This window comes from Alligator sinensis, unplaced genomic scaffold (assembly GCF_000455745.1).
Source record: "Alligator sinensis unplaced genomic scaffold, ASM45574v1 scaffold469_1, whole genome shotgun sequence".
NCBI classification, from domain to species: domain Eukaryota; kingdom Metazoa; phylum Chordata; order Crocodylia; family Alligatoridae; genus Alligator; species Alligator sinensis.
In genome coordinates this window covers 207,636-233,581 of record NW_005841934.1, presented here as the reverse complement: position 1 = coordinate 233,581, position 25,946 = coordinate 207,636, and the positions used below count along the sequence as shown (strand labels likewise).

General features: G+C 44.7%; 1 protein-coding gene across 14 annotated transcripts in view; it reads right to left on the bottom strand.

The window, feature by feature from the left end:
- The window catches only part of MAGI1 (membrane associated guanylate kinase, WW and PDZ domain containing 1), a 182,105-nt gene that overhangs the window by 52,644 nt on the left and 103,515 nt on the right, over positions 1-25,946 (bottom strand). For 9 of the 14 annotated variants that reach the window (XM_025199015.1, XM_025199016.1, XM_025199017.1 and 6 more), the window contains exons 4-11: positions 25,552-25,759; positions 22,754-22,836; positions 18,886-18,924; positions 15,301-15,358; positions 12,358-12,446; positions 11,015-11,107; positions 7,553-7,735; positions 5,033-5,653 (exon numbers count right to left, since the gene is read on the bottom strand). In XM_025199015.1, coding sequence (XP_025054800.1) covers positions 5,033-5,653; positions 7,553-7,735; positions 11,015-11,107; positions 12,358-12,446; positions 15,301-15,358; positions 18,886-18,924; positions 22,754-22,836; positions 25,552-25,759 — 1,374 coding nt within the window. The remainder of the gene's footprint in view (positions 1-5,032; positions 5,654-7,552; positions 7,736-11,014; positions 11,108-12,357; positions 12,447-15,300; positions 15,359-18,885; positions 18,925-22,753; positions 22,837-25,551; positions 25,760-25,946) is intronic. The other 5 variants (XM_025199022.1, XM_025199027.1, XM_025199025.1 and 2 more) reach the window with 2 other exon arrangements.

Sequence of the window (25,946 nt, the reverse complement as noted above, 5' to 3'; positions counted from 1 at the left end):
GACTGTGCCAAAGCCTCCAATTTTACTTACCAAGCACTCAGATATTATAGTGGCAGGCAATGGTTCAAACCTGGCATATAGGGAGACAGGTAGGTAGATAGTGAGATGTTATTTTTATGGCTTCCTTCTCCCCTCTAAACACTGACCAAACTGGTCCTCCTCAAAAGACCAAGCTCTATTTCTCAAGCAGGTCTTTCTCCAATTAAATATAAATTGGGTACTAGTGAAACCTATTAGCAAACTGAACATCTCTGTGCATCTGCCCAAGGGGCTATAGCCTGAGGTTGCTCTAAAATGGACTGGAATAGCTAGTGCAGAATAAACTACTCTGGATTAGCTCTCCATGTGGACAGCCTATTCTGGCATAAAACTTTTATCCCAGAATAGTTACACTGCTTAGGAACTGGATTTACCCTTCTGTGATAGTTGTTTTTTTGGGGTTTGGGTTTTTTTTCCCTGAACGGTATGCATACGGGGAGATATTCCCACAATAGCTTCTCCAGGCAAGTTCCACGTACAGACAAGGCCTTCCTACAAAGTGGATTTTACTGCATGAATCAGCTCCAAAACACCAAATCTGGGACAATCTGTTGGTTTCTTTGACTACTTCAGTGTTACTAGGAAACTGTGCAGTCACACATATTTAAAACAAAGCTACGCTTGCCTTCTGCTCTTGCCTATTAACATTAACACTATAAGACTATTGAGACTGAACTAATTCATGCAATTTTCAGCTACGTGTTTGTGAGCACTCAGACGCGCACAGTCACATGTGCATGCATGCACACACACACAGTTGAACTTTTGCATGTACTTACTTGTGGCATCCTTTGATGCACGAACAAGGAAAAGAGATCAGTACTTTTGTGCTGCCCTACACACCGCTCCATAAAATTGCAAATGATGTAGTGGAATGTAACAAATCCTAAATAGCATTTTTCTCTCATCTTGTGTTAGTCCTAGGAGTAACTTTTGGATAGTGCAGGCGTAGCGATATTTTTTCAGCAGTACAGCACCCAGGGTAAAATTTCAGACCTATTTTTTGTACGCAGCATCTTGCCTTCCCTCATTCACGAGCAACTGCAAGACTTTGTTGGCACAAACTATCTACTTACAGGAAGTCAAAACTTCAGCTGAAGGTATGTCACAGTAAATATTGTTAGGGCTTCTCTCCCAGGCTACGCACTTTGCATCTTAACAATTGCACCTAATTGTTGGGAGAACACCAGTGGCTTGGAGCTGACGGAGCTTTTCGCATCTTGTGCACATCTCTTTCTGATATTCTTCTGCTTGATTAGTAAACCACTACTGGCAAATGTTATGGACAGCTCTGAGCACCAGCCTCAGCATTACTGGAGGTCTGAATGAATGCAAACGCTATGAGAATTAAAGAAGGGGCAGACTCTCCCAGACCTCTCCTTTCTGGACAGCAGAGGGAAGAGGAGGTAAGGGCGTCCAGCCCCAAACCCCGCAGAAGAACCACTTCCAGAGACTTCCAGAGAGAAGCTTCTTGCTAACAGGAGCCGAGCTCATTTCTGGAATCGGATCAAAATAAATAGCGACGCTTGTCTGAGGCCGGTCCTTCTGCTAAAGGAACGGGCAAAAATAGGGCAAGGTAAAGTTACTGTAGAAAGGGTCTGAGCGCATCAGATCTCATCTGCTTTCTAGCCAAGTACGCTCTGCCACTTTTTCTCCAAGGATGTTTTCAAGGTTGTGCCTACTATCACCTCTGCACGTTCTGCCAAGCTCTAATGAACAGCTTCACAGGATAACGTTATTCTGATGTTGAGAAAAGCACATTTCAATTATCTACTGCGTGTCAAGCCCACGACTGTTTCAAACTACCGGACCACAACAGCACAAATGGCAAGTCCATTACAATCAGGTCCGAATGCCAAGGCCGTTAGGCCTGTAACGAGAGACTAAGGAAGGTGATTGGTACACTATCTGAGAAGTTATTAGCAACTTCTCAGCCATCTGTGTGCACTCAGTTGATCAATATGCATACTGGAAGAATTAAGGCAGAAAGGAGATTCATCAATATGATCGGTGATTGATCATTTACTTTCCCATTAAAACTCTCCACTTTTATTTCCTGACCAAGCCTTCTCATTAGACCTCCGAGCCGTAGGGAAGATGATTAAATGCCAACTATGGTTCAAATCACTAATGCAGGATAGTAACAGATATATTTATGTTCTTTCCAGGAAAATTAATAATACCTGATGTTTCTCTTCTGACTGTAGATGTAGAAACTTGCTACCAAGCACATAAATCATTTATCAGGCTTATGGTATATTTTAAAGGCTCTCAGTAAAAGAGTGATCCAAAAATCACTCTGATTCTGCAGAAACCAGTGTATAAAACTAGAGGACTCCTCTCAATGTATTCAGGTCCTTACTTTTTGATTCACTATTAACATGTAAGATATAGTCAACACTTCAAGAGTGGGAAGAAAAAGGAAGCATTTGCTTTACTAGAGCATCCATCCATTACTAGAGCAAGGCACTAGAATTGCTGGCCTTCATTTCCAGAAGTGATAGACCCATCTGAGATGCCTTCAAGGGGTCCAATTCTCAGAAAATGCTGAGTGCCCACCCTCTGGGTCCCCAGTCTCTCCTAGGTGTCAGCTCAGGCAGACTGAACATCAAGAGTCGCTTTGGAAAGAAATGCCCAGCTCCACCCATGCACAAGAAAACTAAAAATATGCAAATTCAGGTCCCAGGCTTGCCAGTCAAGGAGATGCTGCAAGAGGAAAAAAGCACTTCCCATATTACTGAGACCCGCATTTGCACATTTCTGTCTCAGCTCCAGTTAAGTGAGCATGATGCTAGTCAGGGGACTGATTAAAAGGAAACAACTGCAGGACTGAAATGAAAATGAAACGAAGTACAGCAATATGTTGGACACCCCCCATGGGCTGGCCATGTGTTTGTGCATCCAGTGCACCCTCTGGAAACAGCTTGTCCCCCATGGAAATTTCCAAGCACTTGCTGGCTTGATGAAGATAACAATGAAAACTGTTTGGAAAGGTTTAAGAAAAGGATTTCTGTGCCAACTGCTGCCCGCCGGTTGGCGGGGAGGTAGCATTCAGCACATATTCCTGGACCGAACTCAGAGCTCATTTTAGCTCTCGCTGCTCAAACCTGCCAGCAGGTGCCAAAATCTGAACGTATCCACACAGGATACAAAGTGGTGCGCAAGGCAGGGGACGGAGCAGAGCCTGGGTCTCCACGGCCTCAAAGACATCACTCCTCTTGCATCGTGGTACAACAGAGACCTACATGTGTCTCCAGAGGCTATGGAGAGAGGGCACGTGGCTGGTATGATGCACCCCATTACATCTGCCTACTCCCGTAGCAATACAATGTAGCTGAATCACCGGAACTTTAACCCTAAATTAAACCAAATTAAAGTTTCAAGGTTTTGCTACACTTGTATCCTTACAGGAGTCCTGCCCACTGGGCTGCAGAGACCTCGATGGGAGGACGGCAGGGTGGGGAGCCGCAAGCCTGCACCGGGCAGCCTCCATCCTCCCCACCCCCTGGGCCCGCCCGTGGGGAAGTGGGGTGCCAACCTGGGCTTGGGCACTGCTGGTGGGGCAAGGGGGCAGTGGGTGGGGAGTAAGGGGCACCTGGGGTTGTGGGGGGGCTGCAGGTTGGAAGTGAAGGGCCATGCTGCGGAAAAGGGGTCGTATTGAGGAAACATTTGGGAAGCGCTAGTCTGCATCATGAGATGTGCAGAACCTCACCAAGCTTGATCCTGATTATTAGGGTGGAGAGAAGCGACAGTCACCTAAAAGTGGGATCACCAGCTATTTTAGTGCACGGCTCTCGTCAGCACAGGATCGTCCAAGGGGCTGGACCCCATGATCTCTCAAGGTCCCTTCCAGCCTTCAACTTCGGTGAATTGTCTCCTATTCACCTCTCTTTGCCTCTTGTGCTCATATACAGTATAGCCTCATAAATCTGGATATCAGATATCTGGAATTCTTGAAAATCTGGCACTTTTTAATACTCCACTAGATTGGGAGGTAGTGGCAGCCGGTCCCGGAGCAGCAGGGGGGAAGCTTGCACGTGGCAGCTGCCACCACCATCCACCATCCCATACCACCACTCCAGGACCGGCCGCCACTACCTCTCCCCTCCCCTGGGATCGGCCGCCGCTCTGGTTTAAAAAATCCAGAGTTTTCAAATTTCCGGCAGATGCTCAGTCCCGAGCATGCCAGACTCATGAGGTTATACTGTACCCTTAATTTCCCAAGCTGAGGCATGGGCTATCTTTGGTCAGTCTCTTTTTAACAGATCTGCAAACGGGCTTGAGACTGCCTATTGCTTAACCAAGCTTGTCCCAGCCTGTCGGGCTTTGCTGAGACCATCATGCTTTGCAACACCACAACGGGAAGCTTACCGTCTACGTGCTGAACAGATGGCAACGGAGCATGCTCAGAAGTTATTTTTCCAGTGGCTGACTGCTTTTGGAGATTTTAATTCCCACCTCCCTCCCTAAGGCCAGCCACAAGATAACCCTCCCACAACAATTATGCATATTCCTAGTTTGGAGGGCATCTGTCCTTGGGTATGTTTGAGTTCTCAGTGAAAAACACCCCCACATTCCTTCACCCCCACTATGCCCCATGCATAGACTATTGCTAATTTTCTGACCCCTTCAATCTCCTAAGAAGTCCCCAGAGCTTTCTGACAACTGATACAAGGGAAATTTGAGCCTCCAAAGCCAGTTTGTACAAGTATTTGAAAACAGGACTGACAATGGAAACTGTCAAGTAACCATAACAATCACAAGCTCTCTACCAAAAAGACTGTATGCATATATATCTGATGCATGTGTATAAGTCTATCTATATACGTGTCCACTGCAACCCAAAGAGATGGAAATAATGAATTATATTATAGTAAGATGGGAACCCATTTGGAGAGGACATTTTCTACACCGTACACCCGAAGGCTGTTCGTAGAGAAAGATTTAGGACGGCAAACATTTTTGCATTACTGAAGAGGGATACACGACCTACCTCCTCGCTGCACCAGCAGTGTGACTTCGCTCCCTTTAGGACATTCAATCAGCATATCCACCACCTGGTTGTGAGTGAGGCTCTGCACATTCTTCTTGTTGACTTCAACTATTAGATCCCCTTCTTTTAGGCCCCGGCACCGTGGGCTGTCCACAATTTGTTTCACTCTTTGGCCCCCACCGCCAGGACTGTCTGCTATAGTAAAACCAAAGCCCATGGGCCCTTTCACAATATGCACGGTTATGAGTTCAGGTTGGGTAGCTATAGAAGAAGCCAAAGAGACAGTATCATTGGGGTAACTATGGGATCCATTAGAAGAGACCTCAGTCGGACTGCTTGGCCGTGGCTCCTTTGTGCCGTTTACTTTCCCTGTTTTACTACTGTGGCTTGCTGGAGAATCATAGTTTTCCTGCCCATTTACAATGATGGGCTCTTTATCCAAAATCGCCACAGACGTCACCAGGCTGGTATTTGGGTCGTCGGGGTCAAAGGGCAGAGGGTAACCGCGGCACAGTTCAAGGTCCACACTGGCACCGATTGGAATGGACTGGAAGATTTTAACCACTTGAGCGTGTGTGTGTCCCAGCACACAGGTATCGTTCACGCTGACTATAACGTCTCCTGCGGAGCAAACAGAGACAACAAACAGATGCACACATTCAAGTCATTGCTTTCATGCACCACGCTTTTTTTTTTTTTTTTTTTAAACCCAGCTCTGTTTTCAATGCTGAAAGATTCCTATCTTCAGGGGTGATTCAGTCCAATGGTACCACTCTGCTTTCTCTCTCACAGCATCCTGCTACACATTCAAATGAAAGCTAGACAGAAACCGGCTACAGAGTTGTCACACATTCAAGCACTAACTTCATAGCTGGCTGGCTCTCTTTATAGCTAGACGGACGTTTTGATCGTGTGATAATTACTTTGCCCATGTGGCTGGTCCAAATTTATTGTGTGATTAACCAGTTAATTGTGTGATAATTACTTTGAACTTGTGGTTGGTCTACATTTATTGCGTGGTTAACCAGTTAATTGCATAACATCTGTAATGTGTAGCAGGGCACACGGACTTCTACTGGCATAATCATCGAAGTAGTAATAGCATTTACATACTTCTGCCTGTTAGACAAAGGGACCAAAGTCGTTGTACCCAGGCAAGCGAGAGCTATTTTAGGGCAATCTGCACACAAAAGAATTATTGCATATATACATTTTTTGCCCGCACCGACATTTGTTTTTTGAGCAAAAAAGTGAAACTTGCCTCATTTGAAAAAAAAAATTCAAACACCGTGACAATATATGGCCCATTTAACATTTATTGCAATGCTCAGCGCTGACTGTTATACACTCCACTACAGCTGACATATGACTGAAGCAAAATGAAGATCCTCTGAATAAAACAGAAGGCTTGCAACTACCAACTACACAAACGTGGTGCCGTAGAGCGCGGCTCACACCGACCCCATCCTCCAGCCTGAGTATCGATGAAGTTATGATGTGTTTATGCTGTAGCGGAGAGGCCAGGCTGCTGAAGACAACAGAGCTCCAACCGTGGCTCTCGAGCCGCCTGCCTGGAGAAGAGTTGGTGGCACCTTATCTCCAAGAGTTGGTGGCACCTCGTCGCAGTCGCAGCAAAGGCATTGCCCCTTTGCTGTCCGTGGTGCTGGGCACACACAATGCACGGATAGCAGGAAGGAAAATAAAAAAGGTAGGGGGCCTGAATGCCTCTGCATGGGAAATGCAACAGGAGAGGCAGATAAGAAGAGCTCAGCTAGCCATGCGTCCACAAAATACCACCATCAGATCCATTTTCTTCAGTGCACTAGGGGTAGATCTGTATTGCTGGTTGCTCCTACATCCAAACCTGCCCAACATCTGTACTAAAAGCCCTTTATCTTGCCCTGCCCTGGGCAGTGGCCCAGACCATGCCAGGATGCTGTCCTGAGCACCAGAGCCCCTAGCCCATGTCTCCCCAGCTGCATGGTCAGAGCCCAGGCGAAGGGGTGCAGAGACAGCATCCAACTTCCAGCTCCTGCTTCCTGCAATGCTGCCTGTGATGGGAGCCAAGGATGGGAGACACACAAAGACATGATTCCTAGAAGGCGTTGTGGTCACAGGAGTCAAGCTTTCTATTACTTGTCTCTCCTTTTGTGTTTCCTCCATCCTGTTGTGGATAGGGAAGGGTTGGGAAGAGATGAGAGCGCTCAGACACACCCTGCGTTGTTTCTCAGCACCTTGGGGTGATTATTGCAATGCATCATCAGGCAGCTCCCTGAATTACTGGCTCAAGAAGTGGCTGCTTATGTTCCCAATGTTCAGCATCTCAGTGCCAAGTCCTGAACCAGAGATTTCAGGATCAGTTACGCAAGCTCTGCCAAGGACCTGCTACAAGACCATGAACTATTCGCTCAGCTGTTGCAAGATGGAGCTATAACAAACCTTACCTACCCCAGGATACAAAGAGGCTCTGTAGATGCAAACAGGAGTACTACTTCTTCTTTTTCACCCGAGCACAGTTACCTGTCTCCATTTTGCCATCCAGCGCCGCAGGACCGTCCAGCACCAAACTTTTGATTTGGAGAAATTCGTCCGGTTCATCCCCTCCGACCACCGTGAAGCCGAAACCCCTGCTGCTTTTCCTGAGCTTAGTGTGGATGAACTTCCCTTTCAGTTCAGAAGGATTCCGTGTAAAAAAGGGTTTTCCTGTTTAGAAAGTTTTGAAAGTCCATAAATACACAGGAAAAAAAAAATCTGATCCATTTTAACTCCCCCAAGCTCCTCTAGGAGTTTAATGGGCGCAGAGGTGTGCAGGCACAGACGGGAACAGGACAGTTCTCAATTTTACTCTCGCTAGCTATCCACTCCAGTGACGTCCATCACGGAGTAAAGTGCTATACGTGGGTCAAGGAATGGGCACATGAACAATTTACCGTGGGGTAAAGGTGGGCAAGGCAGAGACTTAGTCCCATGTATATACTCATCCTCCGAATTAAGCGGAGTAACAGTGTGTACCATTTACCAAGCAGCAGCTCAGGGGCAATACAGTTCTCCAGCGCCCCGATAAGCTTTCTGAAAAGATCTTGCTCCTTTTCAGTATCATCCCCAACCCTGCTGCCTATAATGACTAACCACCAAACTGTGAAGGCTGATCATGGTCTTCAGATCATATTTAAAGCATGGGCTTCCCCCACCCTGCAGTCTGCCTGACATGCATGCAACACTGTACTCAGTAGCATGGATCACACGGAAACCACTGGACCAGACTGGTTGTAGTGGAGAAGTGTCACCAGTGGTCTCCAGGAGCCAGCTATGGACCGAAGGCACCCTAGAAGGCAAGTGGTTCTGGGGAGATAGAATAAGAGCATCTAAAAATGCAGCATCTTTGCCCTTGCCACTCATTTTAAGGCACAAACCCAGAAGGGAAGAAAAAGGCTGTGTCATTAAGCTCCCTGGTGACAGCTCCAGGACCGGCAAGACCCTCCAAGTACTGTAACTAGGTTGGTCGATGCTCATTTGCAAACTCCTACAACGTCTGCAGTCTTTGGCTGGCAAAGGCAAGTCTCAAGGGAGCTGCTGGCTCTGTGCGATGCCCGGCCCCCCCGGTGACACAGCTCTGCAGAGAGCATTTCCCATTTGAAAAATGTCAGCAGGGCATGAGGCTCAGGACTCACCTAAAGCCTCTTTGAAATAAAAGAGCCTGGTACCTAGGGATATGGAAGCATTACACTGAGAGCTGCATTTTTGTATCCCAGCTACAGTGTTTTTGGGGAGGTGCATACATTTTAAACGATTCTGTGTATTCAACAGAGGCCATAATTAACACGCTCCACGACAAAGCTGCCAGCCACGCTGCTGACTGGCAGCTTTTGGTTATCCAGGCTTTGTGCTGCACTCCCAGACGTGCAGAGTCTCAAGTGGAGGAGGTGACAATTTGGCTACCCCCACCTCCAAAGAAAAAGCTGTTACGGGAGCGATGCATCCGAGAGAGGGAAGATACAGGTGAGAAACCCTGTCAGGGAGCACCCAGGCAAGCTTCTGCCTTACAAAAGATGGAGGAAGAGGAGGGTGCTCACTTTGCATCACCCCATGAACAGGAAGGGGAACAAATGAGGGGAAGTATTGAGACAACCCCAAACTTATGTTCAGCCACAAGCAGGTAAGAGCTACGTGCAGCTTGAAAGCACACGAGTTGCGGTTCCTGCAGAGTCCGACCCTCCAGATCCCGCTTGCCTGGTCCAGCCCCACACCACTCATCCGGCCCATGGGGGACGAATGCATTTGAACACCCCTGATCTATAGGCTCCAGCTACATAAAGGCACTGCACAGGTCTCCATGGGCTAGAAATGGGCAGAGACTGGCAAAGGGGCTGTGCTGGAGACAGGAATGGAAGATACTTGTTTCAGCATCAAGAACAAGCAACTGGGATTGCTTTGGGAAGGATTCCCTGAGTGAGGCCACACAGGCTGACCCAGCGAGCAGGCAAACAATTGGACCTGTTGTACCAGGTCCAGGACTTCCTATTTTTATCCTGATAAATGTGGGTCATTTATGGGGAGTGTTCAACTCATCATGACAACAACAAAAAAATACAGTGCCTTCTCTTGGATCCAATATTTTCTTACTGCACATGCCGGAGAGAAGGGTTTTGTGGCACGTGATCTGCAGAGCGTGCAAACACTGGCTTTATGCTGCCTGCTTGCCTTCTCCCCACATCGACACAGATTTGCTGCTCACACTTAATTAAAAATCTGTGGCAAAGCAAAAATGCTGCAGTCACTGGAAAGATTTCCAATGACGAATCGTTATACCGAGCACTATAAGGCCTAGAAGTTTGGGCAGTTCTTGCCCTGTTCGTATGATACCTAAAACAGGTGAGATGTTGAGAGAAGGAGAAACTGGTCCTACTGGGCTACATTTTCCCCGATGCTACAAAAGGTCCCGATGGTCCAGCTCTCTTCTGGGTGCTGGAGAGACAGAGTGCTGCAATAACAATTCCCATCTCCCACTGCCCAACCTGGACCTCATCTCAGCTCTTCTTTGCCCTTAGCATGGCCAACGTGGATTACCACCTCTCATAGCCTACAGGGAATTTCTTGGGGTTTTGGCTGCTACGGAAATGGTCTCACTCTCTCCTGAAGGGCTGGCTGCGTAATATCTGCCGCACGCTGCACTTTATCAAGGCAGGTGATGATTTATGGCAATGGCGATGAACCGGCAACCCTGGAGCTCTAGTAAATGGAGGCCTCTCTCTGTGTGAGCAGTGAAGGCAGCTGGTCCCTGAACTTCCTTTACCTGCAGCCAGGAGGAGGGCAATGCACTTGCCCTCCAGAGCAGTCCCCTCTGGCACCCAGCTGCAAACCTCTGCTCCAATGAGTCTCTTAATGCCTAAAGAAAGGTGTTTGCAAACAGCATTTTTTCCCCAGTTGCTTTAATAAAAGATATCACATCTACCCAAAGATCTCTTGGCAAAGCTGCTCTGCATCTACCCGTGCCTAAGAGGCATAAGGGTTTACATGCCTGAGCATCACGTGTGTATGCTCACAGACAGTGTGTGTTCCTGCTGCGCCCGGGGACTGCTCCCCACCCAGGGTCTCGGTGACATTCAATCAGCAGCGTGATATGCACGCCCCTCATGCTGTGCTTGGAGGTTTGCCCTTCCTAGGCCTCCGTTACTGAGACACCCGCAGAGCACCAGCACTCTCCAGCGGAAGCTCAGCACCCCCCGATGGCACCGCACCCCTCAAGAGCCACATTTTGACGGTCTCCACATCACCCCCACCCCAAAATACCCCTGTGGTGGGATGATTTGCACTGCATTTTTGCAACTTTCCTCTGCAAAATCAGAGGAATCCAGAGTGCAAGGGCTTTTCTATCCTTGCCATACTGTTATGGGGTGGGGTGGGGTGGGGTGGGGGGTTTGTAAGGAAGTCTGATGGCAACATTTAAATCATCACAAGGAGAAAAGCCTTGCTGGATGTTACCTTGTACTGGAGCTTCCCGAACGGCCTCCTGGTTGTTTGCAGCGTGGTTTGGAGCAGCTGGGGGTGTGAGAGATGGGTGTTCTTCTGTCCACTCTGGAAAGAGAGCGAGGACAAGAAGTCATTCATTATTTTGTTCGTGGTAACACAGAGAGGGCTCGTTTGGCTGGGCATTGTACATGCATACAATTAAGAGCCAAAGATCTGGCAGTCGAAACAGGTAAGATAAAGATTTAGGAATGGAAACAGAGAGGTGAAGTGAGTAGCTCGAGGTCATGCATCAGAGCTGTCTCTACAGTCGAGGTCTGGGTTGACCTCAAATAGTTTGCATCAGGGTGGAGCAAATATTTACCATGCATCCCATCCGACCTGGCCATACATCTGTTTGTCTTGATGCACAGCAGTAGTACTGATACAGATGGCCAGAGGGTTAGGGCAGGAGTGTTGGAAGGAAGGAATAGGTGCTTCCAGTTCTTCTCCCATCACATAACACACAATTTAAAAGAGGTTACTCTATGTGGCAGGGAAAGCTTTCTGCACACAAAAACTAAAAGTAATGAAACAAAAACAATCCACTTTGGGTGAGTTCAACCCTCTTGAGGAGTGCGGAGGATGGGTGGGAGAGGACAGACACTGAGAAATGGGGCCACGTAGGTCCCACGCGGTCTGAGGCTGTTGCCAATCCCCCTGGCTGCAGCATTTCACTGCCTGAGATTATTTCATTGCAATACGATAGTAAGGTGACATGGTTTTTCAGAATTGAAAAATGTGTCCGAATAATCGAACTGGGCATGGTGTCACCACATGCTTGCAGCACCAAAGGATCCACTATTAATAAAACAGTTAATAGAGGGATTTTCTTGAATGCATACGCAATCTTAGCCCTTTGTCTTCTTCCCTTGCCTTTTTCCATTCCTCCAGACAGATTCAATAACCACGTCTTGATTAAATTCATGATTCAGGCTCTCAAAAGTAGATTTTTACTGTGCCTAAGGAGCCAACAAGCCTTCTCTGTTGCCTGTCAGCCTTTAAGAATGGAAGGGAGAGAAGTACAGGTAAAAAAGAAATTCTCCCAATTTCAGGGACACAAAGCCATTACGTTAAAGCAATCAAATATTTCAGAAGGTCTCTTTTACCTTGTCCTATTCAGCCTTCTGATAAGAGTACCTGGCTCAGTGGTCCTTCGTGTGTCATTAGACCAATCAACCCTCTCTCAAAATTGTGAAGGGTGACAATATCTGTATTTTAATGAAGGACAAGTATGCCCACATGAAAGGATCAATTCAAGGGAGAGGTTGTTCTATTTAGCAAATATTGCACGCATCGCGCTCTCGGCGTGTGCCAACCTTCTGGTGCTGGTTGCTGCTGCTCAAGCTGTTTCTTCCTTTTTGCTTCCAGAACCGGATTCTCATATTGTGTCTTCCTGTTGATGTGGCTGGACAAGGAGGAGAGAAGTAAATTAGGAAACACTTGGAGTGCCAAACCCAGGTGCAAAAGTCCTCTCGACGAACAGCACCAGAGCCTAATAATAATACAACCCTCACAGCAAGGCGTACAGTGCCGTGCCCACCTACTCGTGCCAAAACACTTATTTAGGAAACCCCGTGATCAGAAGCGGGGGCCTAGAGAAGGGATGGCTAATTCTTTCAAATACAATAAAGGAGTAGTTTATCTGTGGAATAATGAGATTAAGGCAGAAAGGATGCCCTGTCTGATTACATGTTAAAAGGCAGACCTACATCATCTCTGCTTTAATCAGATTCCCAGAGGTGCAGTCATTCCCTGACTTGCTGAAGTTAAAAAAAGCTGGTAACATCTGTCAGCTATCTGATCAATGCACAGCCGTAAATGTGGTGGCTATTGGGTATTTGCTGCGATTCAGACTAGACAATGTAGAGCTGAGCAGAATGACCCTGGCGCACAAAATATTTGGAATCGGCCTCCATTAAGTAATCCTGGTTTGAACCAGCATAGGGGGGTCCTCAGATGTCCCTGTAGAGCAGCTTGAAGCTCATTTGGCTGCTTTCATGGTAAAAGCAACCCTCGTGAGACTGCAAATACTTGGTTTTAATTTTTATGAACATAATAGAGCTGTGAAGACACGGTATTTTTAATGAACAGAATAAACTGACCCCAAGGCTGAGCAGAGATGGGCTCTGTTTTCTGCAGATGTCAACCATTTTTTGGAGCCTTAGAAAAAAACTTTGCCAAAACGAAGCTGGTGTGGGACAAGTACGGCAGTCCAGATTCATTCTGGATAATAGGCGCAAGCTGAGATTAACAGCAGAGCCACGTTATCCTCCAACACCCGTTGTTCGAATGCTGGGAAAATGGGCTGCCGAGTTAAGAAAAGCTACGGTGCTTTTGACATGCCAGTCTGCAGGAAGACATGAGCAAACCGTGCAAGGAAAAGGTGGCAAAATAGGCCAGTTTGAAAAGCGGTGAAAAACACATCTCGAGAACTTCAGACGGTCAGTTCTGGGCTGATTTTGATGATAGTCACGTGGCTGATTTCCAAATACTCTCTGCCATGTAGCATCTCTGTGTTTAAAACTTAACCAACCTAAAAATCCTAGCACCCCAAAATAAAAAGCTTATATCCAATTTTTCCAATACCTACTTATGAATCTGGCGTATCACTGGCTTTAAGCGTCTACCTGGAGATAACTGCATTTGGTGGTTAAAATCCATCTTTGCGTCCCAGGCAAAGCTCACCACCGAGAACATGCGTTTCACTGCCCGTCTGAAAGTCCCTGGCACAGCTTTTTTATTAAAAAGAAAGTAATTTGCAGGTAGCTGCAATACATTCGCTATTGAGTTCTGCTCAGAAATCTCTCTGCTTAATTCACAACATGGATATGAAATGCATCTGATGACAGACTGCTGATTTAATTAATCCAGTGAGCAAATGAAAACACATGCATGAATCCTATAAGAGATGGACAATTTTAATGTATCCATAAAAATTGCTTTAGCTTTTTTCATAAAACCGTCGCTTTCTTTTGCACGGGTGGCTTTAATTTAAAGTGTACATGCAAGAAACAGAAACAGATCTATATTGCATTTGTCGAGGCAGATGATAAATATTAAGTCAAATAAACTTATGCCACATGCTGTTGGCTTCTTATTTAATTTAACCGTCAGGAGTGGCCCAGAATTGAGGGGCACGCGGACACAGAGTGGCATGAGAAATGCTCAAGAGGCCTCTTGGCAACATTTAATAGCCGAAAAATATCCTTGATATCTTCGGCGAATAAATGTCAAGCCTTAATTATGCGTCTGCTAACCTCGTTTCCCAAGGCACAGATGGTAGGGTCACAAATGAGCCAAAGCAGACAGAAAGGGTATGCCACATCTACTCTGAGGGCTATCACAAGCCATCCTAACAGACAGGAGTATACACATAATTAAAAATTCATTTTGTGGGGTCAGCGATGAAACAAAACTCGATCTCTGATTTCCCAAAGGAGAGACCTGACATCTAGAGAAAGAAGACGCTGTTGCAGTGCTGGTGACAATTACATTAAACCCGTCATTCTTAACGACACAGTGCAGGTTCCTGGTTCGCCAAAAAAACACTGTCATGTCTCAATCCTTAAAAATATATATATATTGAATCGGTAATCTGCTGTAGGAGAGCACAGTTTGATCGTATTGCTATGCTGGGGAAAGTGCTCAATTAACCGTTCAATCATTACAGCCCTGATTAAACAGATCTCAGCTAAAATCGCTTGCATCTTCACAAAGGCATCCTTCGTTCCCCAGCTTTTTTAACAAGGGCCTTTAGTAACAGCCAAGTCATTTGCTAAGGAGCCTCGGCCTCTGAGTGTTAAGGCCTGAGGTTTCCAAGCATTCCCGTCACAGCAGGCCTCTTCCTGCAGAGAAACCCACTTGCAGCAAACATTTCGAGCGTGTCCAGCGCTCTTCTCCGGGCGAGGAGGAAGGTCCGAGCCTGAAATGCTCACCCGCATGCACACGCTAGGGGGTGCAGAAGAGCAAGGGATGATGTGCCCTATTTAAGACTGAGCACTTTTAACTGGTCACGTCTTGAGTTTTAGGCTGGTCTGGGATGCTGGTGACTATAAGCTTCCCAAGCCATTAGGGCAGACCCTTTTCTTGTTTCTAGTACTCTCAGTTAGCTCCTGGGTTTTTTCTAGAGGAGTACAAGCATCAGCTTCCCCCAGCACAGAGCCACCGTGCAACTACAGTGACGGTGAAGTGCCCAAACTCCAGTAGAAAAAGCTCTTCCCTATATGTCATGCCAACGAGAAATGCCTGACAGCACTTACTCTACATAGTAGACACCATATACGGGATCTTCGATCTTTTCCCAACCAGCAGGCAGTTCTGGAAACAAAAAAATATTAATATCGTACATGCGTGTTTTTCAGACAGGCATCCTAGTTGCAAGCTGGCTGGCAGAAGTCCACATAAACCCATATTTCACTTATCATACAGCTAATGGGAAAGAGAATGGCCATGGCCATCTTTCTTTCCATCTGGATGAATGTCAGCACATGGTTTACGGAGTATAAATATTAAGGTTTGCTTGTGACAGCAGTAGATCTAACAAACCTGTGGAGAGAGGACAATTGTGGCCAGCTGTCTATTATTTATGAAATATTACTGCCTTTTTTTCTTTAAGGGAATGTCAGTGTGTTTCTGGGGATGTTTTAGTTGGGGGAAAGCATGTTTCTGCTAAGCATTCATGGGAACTGTGAATATATACTATATATTTTATACATTCACTATATTGCAACACTTAGCGTGGCAACCAAATGCCCCAAATGGGACCAGGGTCCCATCCTGCCAGCTGCTGCACAGACAGGAAGGCACCTGAAAAAACAGCACTGATCACCCTAATCAGCTATTTCCATGTTTTAAAATGAGCATAATTGCTGAAAATAGCTCTGTAGATGGAATTAGCCCTTGGAAGCCTATCTACCTACTCTGTGCTGGCATTACTTCTGATCTGGAGGGGTACAGTACTTTAGGCAGAATCAGTGAATGAGAAACAGGCAAAGCAGTTGAGAAAAACTATTAAACGTATGTATTACTCGAGGGCCTGAACTTGTTCCTACGAAAGTCAAACCCAAAGCTCCCACTAGGCTTAGGTCCTGAAGCTATGATCCTTATTAGCAGCAGCAATCATGGGTATTAGGGCGGTGCCCATAATTGTGGTGCCCCTGGTTCATTACGGTGGTGCCCGTCAACCGGGGATGGGACACCAGCGCGGGTAAGCTCTGTACAAAGACAGAATAGATGGGCCTGGCTCTTAAGATCCTACAAAAGTGACATTAAAAAGAGATCCAACCTCTTCTAAGATGCATTCATCTGCAGTCTATTAAAAGACCCTAATGAGAATGAATTCTTTACGAATGCAGCACTTCCTGCTAAAATGACAAAACCAATAGGAAGTAATCTGTGTTTATTCGTTATGGAAAGCAAAGATTTACTTTTATGAACAGCATCAGTTGCTTAGCCAATACAATCAAACAATGGCCCATTAATCAGAATAATGCAACTCTCCAGCTCTGTATTTACAGACGCTGCCATAAGGACAGAAGTAGTTCCAGACTGAAGGCGAACAGAATCCACACAAACACACATGGACTAATTACTCAAAGTTGATGTTTGTGTTAGGAATTGGCTGAACATCAGATGAAATTAATTTCATGGTTTTGGCTCCACATGTCTCTTATTTGCAAATAAAAGGCAGGTTTCCCCTCCGATTCTGGTTTCTTTTTCTGCTTATCATGTTTTAGCATCTTTGGATTCCTTGAGACATAAACATCGAAATGCAAGCCAGTGCTAACTTTTGGCTAAGGAAACACAGGTCTCGTGAGCAGATCTAGTTTGCATGCTTACGAAACGAACGCTCTGGAAATTGGCGTTCCTCTCCAAACCACAAAAGGGGATGTCTACAGTAAAAAGGAAGCTCAAAAACTAAAGGGCCAAGTCCTGGAAGTCTTTAAACAAACTTTAACAAGAACACAATTGAATGGGAGTCCCAGCTGGCGAAAGCACTGCAGGTCTTCCAAAGTTTCTGTGCAGTGAAAGATATGACACAGACAGGAATCAGGACAGGCAAAAGCTGTGGCTGACATTTCAGTCTTCATTTATTCCAATAAAACGAGGAATTACAGGTCTCAGTGTTCACAACGGGGGGTGGGTTCTTGCCCACGTATAACAGTGTGCAATTTGGCCCCTGATGTTTTCACATCTATGTCCTACAATGCTCTGTTCTGTTAAAAACAGGATCGTTTACATTACTACATATTAAACCCTTTGTGTTTATCTTGTCTATACTTCCTTCGATTTAATTTTCTCACATTTAGGAAACAAACGTTAAACTTTAGTTAAATGAACCCGTTGGCATAACTCAATCTGTATTCTTGCTTGAGGGGAGAACTAGCTTCGAAGTTTAGACATTTGCTAACCTCGCTGCAATTGCCTGAACTACTTCAAACTTGAAACTCCTTTCTTGACTTGCAGGCAACTCATGAGCCCCTACAATACATATCTGTCTCTGCTTCCATGATTACTCTCACTGAAATCAAAGTATAGTTAAGAACTGGCTTGAGTAGGAAGAATTCGGACTGTGGTTATCAACTAATGGTTTGCTAGCTAGATGCTTTCTCTCTCCATGACAAGAAACATATATACATTATACCACATATGGAAAGGTTGCCAGCACCCCCTATCTATCTGGCTGACAGGTGCAAAGCAGGAGAGTTGCATTCAGTTATTTTATAAAAAGCATTTTATATTTTATTTATTATATTTTATTATTACTCTATTTAGGTTGCATTGCGGTACTGCACTAAAAGAAATGCAGCCCTTAAGGTTACCCGAGTCACACTAGCCACAAGAACAGTATTTTATATAGTTTTTGCAATCCAGTCAATAGTTATTGACTGCTTTGGGCATATCCATCACATAGAAGTGGGATGCAGTCTAACTTTCAAGTCATTAAGGAAATCAGAGATTAATTCCACTGTAAGGTAGTCCTCTGGCATAGAAAACAATGAACTATAACTGCAATTTATAGCCCGAACAGAGCCAGGGAAAATAAAATCATGTGCAGCCTATTTATGCCTTTTAGCTTCTGAAGCAGACTAGGGCTTGCTAAACAGAAATAACCACAGTCTAACCTTTCTCTACGCCAGAAGCAGAGACTCAGGTCGCACAGCTAAAGGAGATTGGATATTAAGATAGCATTCTTCAAAACTATGCAGGAAATATCACACCACCAGAGCATCTGAAAAGAGCTAATTTGTAAAATGAATGGCTGAGGCAAAAACTCCTGCTGTTATATTTATAAGCTTAGCAAATGCATTTGGGGAGATATTTTTAGCCACTGTTCGAAATTTCACTATTTTCCCTAAGCAGAGAAATGTCTCGGGCTCTGATCCTGCCTAGATGTCCTTATGGGCTGAACCTTAACTTTGAAGTCAATAGGTCTGGATTTAGAGGTGAAATCCTAACTCCACCGAAGCCAATGGCAACCTCCCCTCCCGTCTGCGACTCGACAGGGTCCGGATTTAAACCACTCTGCAGAAAGCTAAAGACGCTCTTAAGCCTTTTCAAGATTGAAGCCTTTTTCCATCTCTCCTCTTCAGCACCCAGTTCATGAGAGACGTGCTTTAGTTTCCATGCCATAGAGAGGGGGAAAAAAGCACCTCCTTCCAAGTGCCAGAAAAGTTTTGTTTCTGATTGAGGCCTTGATGACATTAAAAGGGAAAAAAAAAAAAAAACTTCAAAAAAAACCAACCTGAAAGATGCAAAATGACAGAAAGGAGAAAGCTAAGCAATTGAAGGCTGAAACAAGTGCAGTTGAAGTCAAACAGCAAAATGAGAGATGGATGATTTACCTAGTTCACTGTCCAGTTCCTCCGTGTGTACCCCTTCTTCTCCAAGGGAACAGCAGTAAACGAGACAGAAAACATTAAAAGAAAATTTCAGATACCAGCACCAAGCAAGAAACCCCCTCCAGCCAACAGCAGAACCAACACCAATTTCGAACAGGACTAGGCCGAGCTTTTGCTTTATCACATCTTAGTGACCAGAATATTTACGGACTTGGATGCGAACCATAAATACAGTTCCTCCACCGTCATAATCATCGTGTCGACCAGTTTACTTTCACAACACAACGGGATGTGATAAAGTGATGTTTTGTTGCAAAGCCATCCTCTCAGACGTATATGTTAGCATATCTACCGAAAAGCCAAAGTTGAGTATTAATGTACAGATCTGAGAGGAAGGCTTTACCCTTAAACTGGAAGTAACTTAGGGACATGAGGTTAAAGTGAATTGGAGATTTGGACCCCAACTCTGCAAAACAAAAGTACCGGCCCCCGGCGTGGAACGTCACTATTTTCAATGGGAAACCACTGGATGGTGCGGCGTTACGAGATCTTTACGGATCCGGTTTCAAATGTGCAAGCCATCAATATTCAGCATTGCTGTGTTTATCATTAGCGGCTCCATTTTCATCAGTTAACAATGACACAGTTGATTAAGGTATCACTTAGCTTATCAATGCTAATGCAGTCAGGAAATGAAAGGTGGAGACAAAACTAGAATGCGGATGGCAAAACAAACTTGGACTTCATACAGAAAAGCGTAAGCCATGTTAATGAATGGTACAAACAGAAAATACAGGACCAGAAAATTGCTGTTGAATTTTTTGACACTTAAGAAATATTTGACGTGGTCTAATTTACCCATGAACTGTTCGCATTCGAGTACATCAGAGCTATTGTCTGGAAATTGCAGTGTGAAAGGCTAATTGGCAATTTCTTTGTATAGTGTAGTCAACAGAAAACTACTGATGACTTCCAGGGACTGGGACCCCGGCATGGAGAGGATGCAAGGCACGTGCATCCGAAACAAGCTGGACAAGATGTCTAACACCAAAACATTTATTGTACTGAACACATCATGGAACCAGGCCTACACACACACACAACTTCAGATGGGAGTAGTCACATATAAACACACAAACACACATACAGCTTCAAACGGGAGTAGTCTTACAGGGTGTTTATACATGTGCTCCAGGAGTGGGGGGAGAGGGAGGTGCTTTAATTAGAGCAGCTCCAAGAGCTGCTTTAATTAAAGCGTCCAGAGCGTCATGTGTATCAGCATCCCCACGCTGAAAAATAGCGGCAAGCTTTAGTTAAAGCATCCCTGCCACCTTTTTTCAGCACGGGGACACTGATACACATGACGCTGAAGTCTGCTGTAGCATGGTAATTACCATGCTCCAGAGGACTCAGTTAGTTGAGCCTACTCTAACACGCCATAATTACAGCACGTCGAAGCAGCCTCACTGCACGTATATAGGCACCCATTGACTTTAGCGTAACTACTTGGACAAATGACATCAAGGTTTAACTGCTTTGGGTTGGAATTTGGTAAATTTGGGTAAAGCGTACACAGAAACAGCTTTGACGATTTTACCCCTTTCGAGGCCTGCCTGCTTCCCCACCCCCCGCAAACTCTACATTTTTTGCGAATTCTCAAGAAATATCAGAACAGCGAACTAAAACTGTGCAGCACACTACATGCACCTGTGAAATGATGAATTTAACGAGTTGCTGTTAAAAAATTCTCATTAGTTAGCAAACAGAAGTGGGAAAGATAAAATTAGCTAAACTTAAGAAGCTGCTGAGCAAAGGCACTGCTACTCATTAAAACTTATTATACGGCTATATTTTTATAATCCCAATTCAGCTATTCAGACAGCAATTTTTAATTGAAGAGAGGATCAGATTTCTCTATATCCAGAAGAAACTAGGGTCCTGAACAGAGATGAAAGGTCCCCTTGACGTGTCGGCTTGTGGCTTGACATAGTATGCAAGTGCAAGTGTCTCATGCTTAGCCACAATGGCACATGTCTCTTGCTAACTTCAACTAGATTACTAGGGGAGCTTGAATCTTGCCGTCAGCAGGAGCTAGGACAGGGGAAATGCTTCTGGGAAAAGCCTGGCTTCAGGCAGAAGCAAGCTGAGGCTGAGATTTATGTTTTGCTGGATTTTTGTTTCGTAGTGTTGCTTTTTAATGTGCTAATAAAGCAAAACTCCAAAAAGAGGGGGAGCTTAGAGAGTACAAGCTGTTCCCTGCAGACCAGGAACTCCCCCTGTATAAAGCTGTGCCACTGATTGCCTGCTGAAATAATTTTTTTTATCCTTATCCCACAAAAGAAACAGCCCAGGGGTAAGGACCTTCTTGCCCAGAGTCCTACAGACAATAGGGCATCTCTGTCTGGTTCAATCCTAGTTTTGCACAATCAGGCACTGGAAAGTAGGGTCCCACATTTCAAAGGGACTACCTAGCAGACACAGACAAACAGTCCGTGCACACTTCCTGTCCATGTTTTGCACGCTCCCTCAAAATCCTGGCATTTTGCACTTGCACGAGTGAGTTGGCTGCCTAGGTATCAAAGAAGAACACATAGTCCACGCTGAGTACGATGTGCAAATTCAGATGGGGGGGGAAAACATTGGAGGTCAAAGAATTGCTCGTGGAAAATGTAGCAGCAGTTTTAGAGGCCACTTTCAAAACTGATCCAAAATGGACAACTTTGTGCTCACTTCTTTCCTAATTATAATAACATCCCTCTTTCACAGGAACCTTGCTCCAAAGGAAGTTTGAGGTAGTGACTAATCACAATGCCCGAGTGAACTTTAGGATGATGGTGCCAACACACATGCACTAAAAACTCTCAAGTTCTCTCTCTTGAGCTAGCACCGTGCCAGTTAAAAGTTTAAAAAGTTAAAATACTACAATAATTTTTGTCTTGAAGGTCATTAGACCATACTTGGAAGCATGTTTTCCCAAATGTTGTACTAATCCTGTCTCATTATGTTTGCAGTTTTTGGTATTGAAGTTTTGTTACTTTCAATGTCTTTTTTTAAGAGGCACTTAAATAAAAGCATCCCCTTTCATTTGGCTGCTTTAGATTGGACATTGGCTTGCATTTTCAACATCTCAAGGAATACAAAATTAGAACAGTGCAAACTATTCAGTGATAAAAATCCATCAATCGGATATCATTTGTATGCAGTGGTCACCACATGAACTAAACTACCTGAATCTGACACTGAAAAGTGAAGCAATACGTTGTCTTTCGAGTCCACCCACGGAAGGAAATAATAAATGTCCTTTGGATCCATATAAAACATGGGTCAGTAACCTGCAGGCCATGGGCCAGATCTGTCCTGCGGAAACACTGGATACGGCCCGTGGATGTGGGGCTTTAGTGGCATTCAGCAGTGGAGGGCTTTGGCCTGCTGCTGGAAGAGGTTGCCTTCCCCTGACATAAAACATCCTAGGCACAGTATAACATAGTGAATCATTCAGAGTGTATCTCGGTGTGCAAAGGGAAACCAAGCTAGCACGCCTGTTTGAGGGATCCGTATGACATTCAGTATTGGTGAACAGTTAAACCTTTTTTGCACAAACATAGAGGTCTCCTACTTATAGCACTGCTGCAGGATAATTTGAAAATCATAATGGTTGCTTTGCTTTGAAGCCACAATTTTATAACAAACTCATCTGCATAAAGGATAGCACTATACACTTCATGTTTGTCATTTTTTCCTTTTCCCTTGTGTAATCATGGAGAAGGGCTGGGGGAGGGGACGGGGGACAGAGGGAGAGAGGCACAAAAATCTATGTACCTAAATTAGACCAAATGCACAGAGTTTTATTTGACTGGTTTCAGTCTCTTACCATCATCTTCACATTCTTCTAGAGGCTTCTGCTGTTTGTTCAGGCACCGTGGGTCTAGCCAAGATGTTGTTTTAGTATTATGGCTGCAAACCAGAAATGGAAACATGACCGGTGTTAATAAATGAGAACTATAGGGTCAGCTCCACTGAAGGCATCTTTTTGATTCAGAAGAAATAGAATCACAATTTTGTTTCAGCAGGTTCGGAGAATTGTATACACATATATACATAGCTACACACACACACACACACACACACACACACACACACACACACACACAATGAACTAAAATATATTTATATATATAAATATTTGATATAGATATCTATATATCAATATTTATCTAGATATAGATATATAGAGATAGGATTATATATATCTATCTAGTTAGATAAATCAATATATCTATCTATCTATATAAATAAAGATCTATATAGATATAGATGGCTAGATATCTATATTAGATACTAATATATCTCTATATAGATATAGATGGCTAGATATCTATGTTAGATACTAATATATCTCTATATAGATATAGATGGCTAGATATCTATATCTATATCTATATATATTAGATATCTAGCCATCTATAGCTATATATAGGTAGATATATCTATATAGATATCTATACAGATACATAGCTCTAGATATCCATATAGACAGATAGCTCTAGATAGATAGATAGATAGATAGATCTACCTATATATCTATATTGTCTAGATAGATAGATAGACAGATAGATATTAGCTGGAAAGATTCCTGTGCATGTTGCAGGAGTTACTATGTCATGGATCTGCAAACTTTTTCCACCTGTGGATCACATGTCAGTATGGAGATCATCTCCTGGAACCTGCACCGTCTGACAGGAGCCGGGTACTTTTATTTCTTCTGGACTGATTTGCCCAGCTCCTGCCCCTTATTTCCATAACATGTATAAAACGCATTAGCATTGAGTCAAGCACACACACCGAGACAAGGACAGATCTCTAAGTCAGTTTTAGTGAATAGGGACAGACTTTATAATGCATTAATTCCCCTGCCCGCCCTAATCTTTATGATAAAAGGTTCACCTCATCTTTAAAGACTATTTGGCAGTCCAGGGCCTGAGCTCATTACAAGACTGGGTGTATTATATACCATGCAGCACTCTGCATCGCAGAAGTGTTTCAGGAAAATGAAAGGAGAGGGACTAAGTCACCCTCAAGACATAACTGAGGGTTGAATGCCATGTGGGAGAAAATAATGACCCCCCTTAGTGTGAGTGGAGGTACACCAGGTAAGATGTTGTGCAGCGTTCCTGACCACGGGCTGTTTTACAAACCAGTGCAGCTCCTGACATGATTCAGATACCTGTGGGGAATGGCCAAATGGACAGCAATGTAAGGTCCTTGTGAGCAGCAAGGGCCCCACAGCACCCAATGCTTCCCACCCTGGTCTTTCCCCTACCTTATGTCTGGGATTGTAGCCTGTGCAGTAGAGAGGGGTATTCTCTTCTAGGCAGACCCAGGAATCCCTCCCTGGTAACACCTGAGGAAGGGTGCTTGTGCCCAAAGTCTTGCAATTAAATAATTTTTTTTTTTGCAAAAATCTAGTCGGTCTAATAAAAGATATCATCTCTAGCATGAGCTCGCATCCCTGGTAACTTCACTTCTAGCCATTGTAGGGCCATTCTCACTACCACCCTTTAGCAAGACTCTTCTAAATCACAGCCAGACCGGAGCATGTCTACAACATGCAGGAGATGCTCAACGGGTTCGAGTTAACATGCTATCCCAAGTACTAGGCCAAGGGAAAGGCTTCGTACCTGGGTGCACTATATTCAGTCTGCAGACAGAGGTCCTCAGTACCCAGTCCTGCACTGTGCAAGCCTTCAGAACCAAAATATCCTTTTCTTTGCCCAAACCCTGCTTAGCCAGCTATGGCTTTAGCCTTCAGTATCAAGCACCATTTGAACGCTAATGACTAGCTAAATGCTGTGTGAAGACTCCCTCCCACCAACCCATTCTGTTGATTAAACTGCTCACGTCTGAATAAGTCTATTTAAGTACAATCAGAGCATATTATTTATGGCCTGAAAAAGAAATCAATATTAGTAGCACTCGAAGACTGCCAACAGCCTAACGCGGTCATTAAAAAAAAAAAAAACACCCAAAAAACTCCACATCATCATCATGTCCTTTTGATTCTTTCAAAGACCTCGTGCCAAGTTTTGCTGTGAGTTATGCCTCGCACATTAGTACTGAATTGTGCTCCTGTCTTTGATGAGTAGAGCGGGATGCTAGCTCCGTGGTTGTGCCACAGGCTGAACCTGCAAGAGGAGGGATTTTTCCTCCCATCTCAATACATGCACGCAGGCAGGCTCCTGAACTCAGCTCTCAGGTAATTAGGAGCTTTCATCCCAGCCTAGAAAATAACTGACCTGTTGATCTTGAACCTCTGATCTTTTTCTTTTTAAACTGCTTGCTGATCTTGAAACTATGATTGCATTCCTTGATTGTGCTATTAACAGAGTCCAACTCCCTTTCTGTAACCCACAATCCCTCATCAAGTCTAGTGAATCCAAATGTCTCTGAAGTCTGGAAAAGTTTGGATGTAGATGCAATCACTAGATGAGTGTGTAGGAGGAGTATCACAACAACAGTTTATAACCAGCAAGGATATTTTTTGCTCTGATATGCAACTGTGCATAGGAAATACACATGCAGACACCATCTCTGTATCTCCAGGGTTACCCATAGAGGGGAGGGAGGGAGAGGGAGAAAAAAAAATGAGAACAAGAAAAAGATATGCTTTACTCTATAAAATAGACTTCTCCATTCTCGGTATAGGCCATCTCCCAATTTTCAGGTAGAGGACCTAGGTTATCCTCTGCAGGAGGTAGGTATTGGGGGAGGTTCTGAGATGGGTCCGTGGTGGGAACGGTGGTGAGGCTATTATTCACAGGTTGCGGTGCTGTCTCTCTTACGCTCTGCGTATTGTGCTCGTCTGGGTTGCCCGAGTCTGCTGCAGAACAACAGAAATAGAAAGCGTTAATGAGATGCTCCCACATTTTTCTGGCCTGTTCATTTCTTCATGCCTTTGGTTTGAGTTCCCAAACACTTGCTTCACTCTGAATGCATAGGGCCCTGAGAAAAGAGGCTGCCAAGTTGTCCCGCTATTCCTTCCCAACCCCAATCCTTCGAACTGCTGC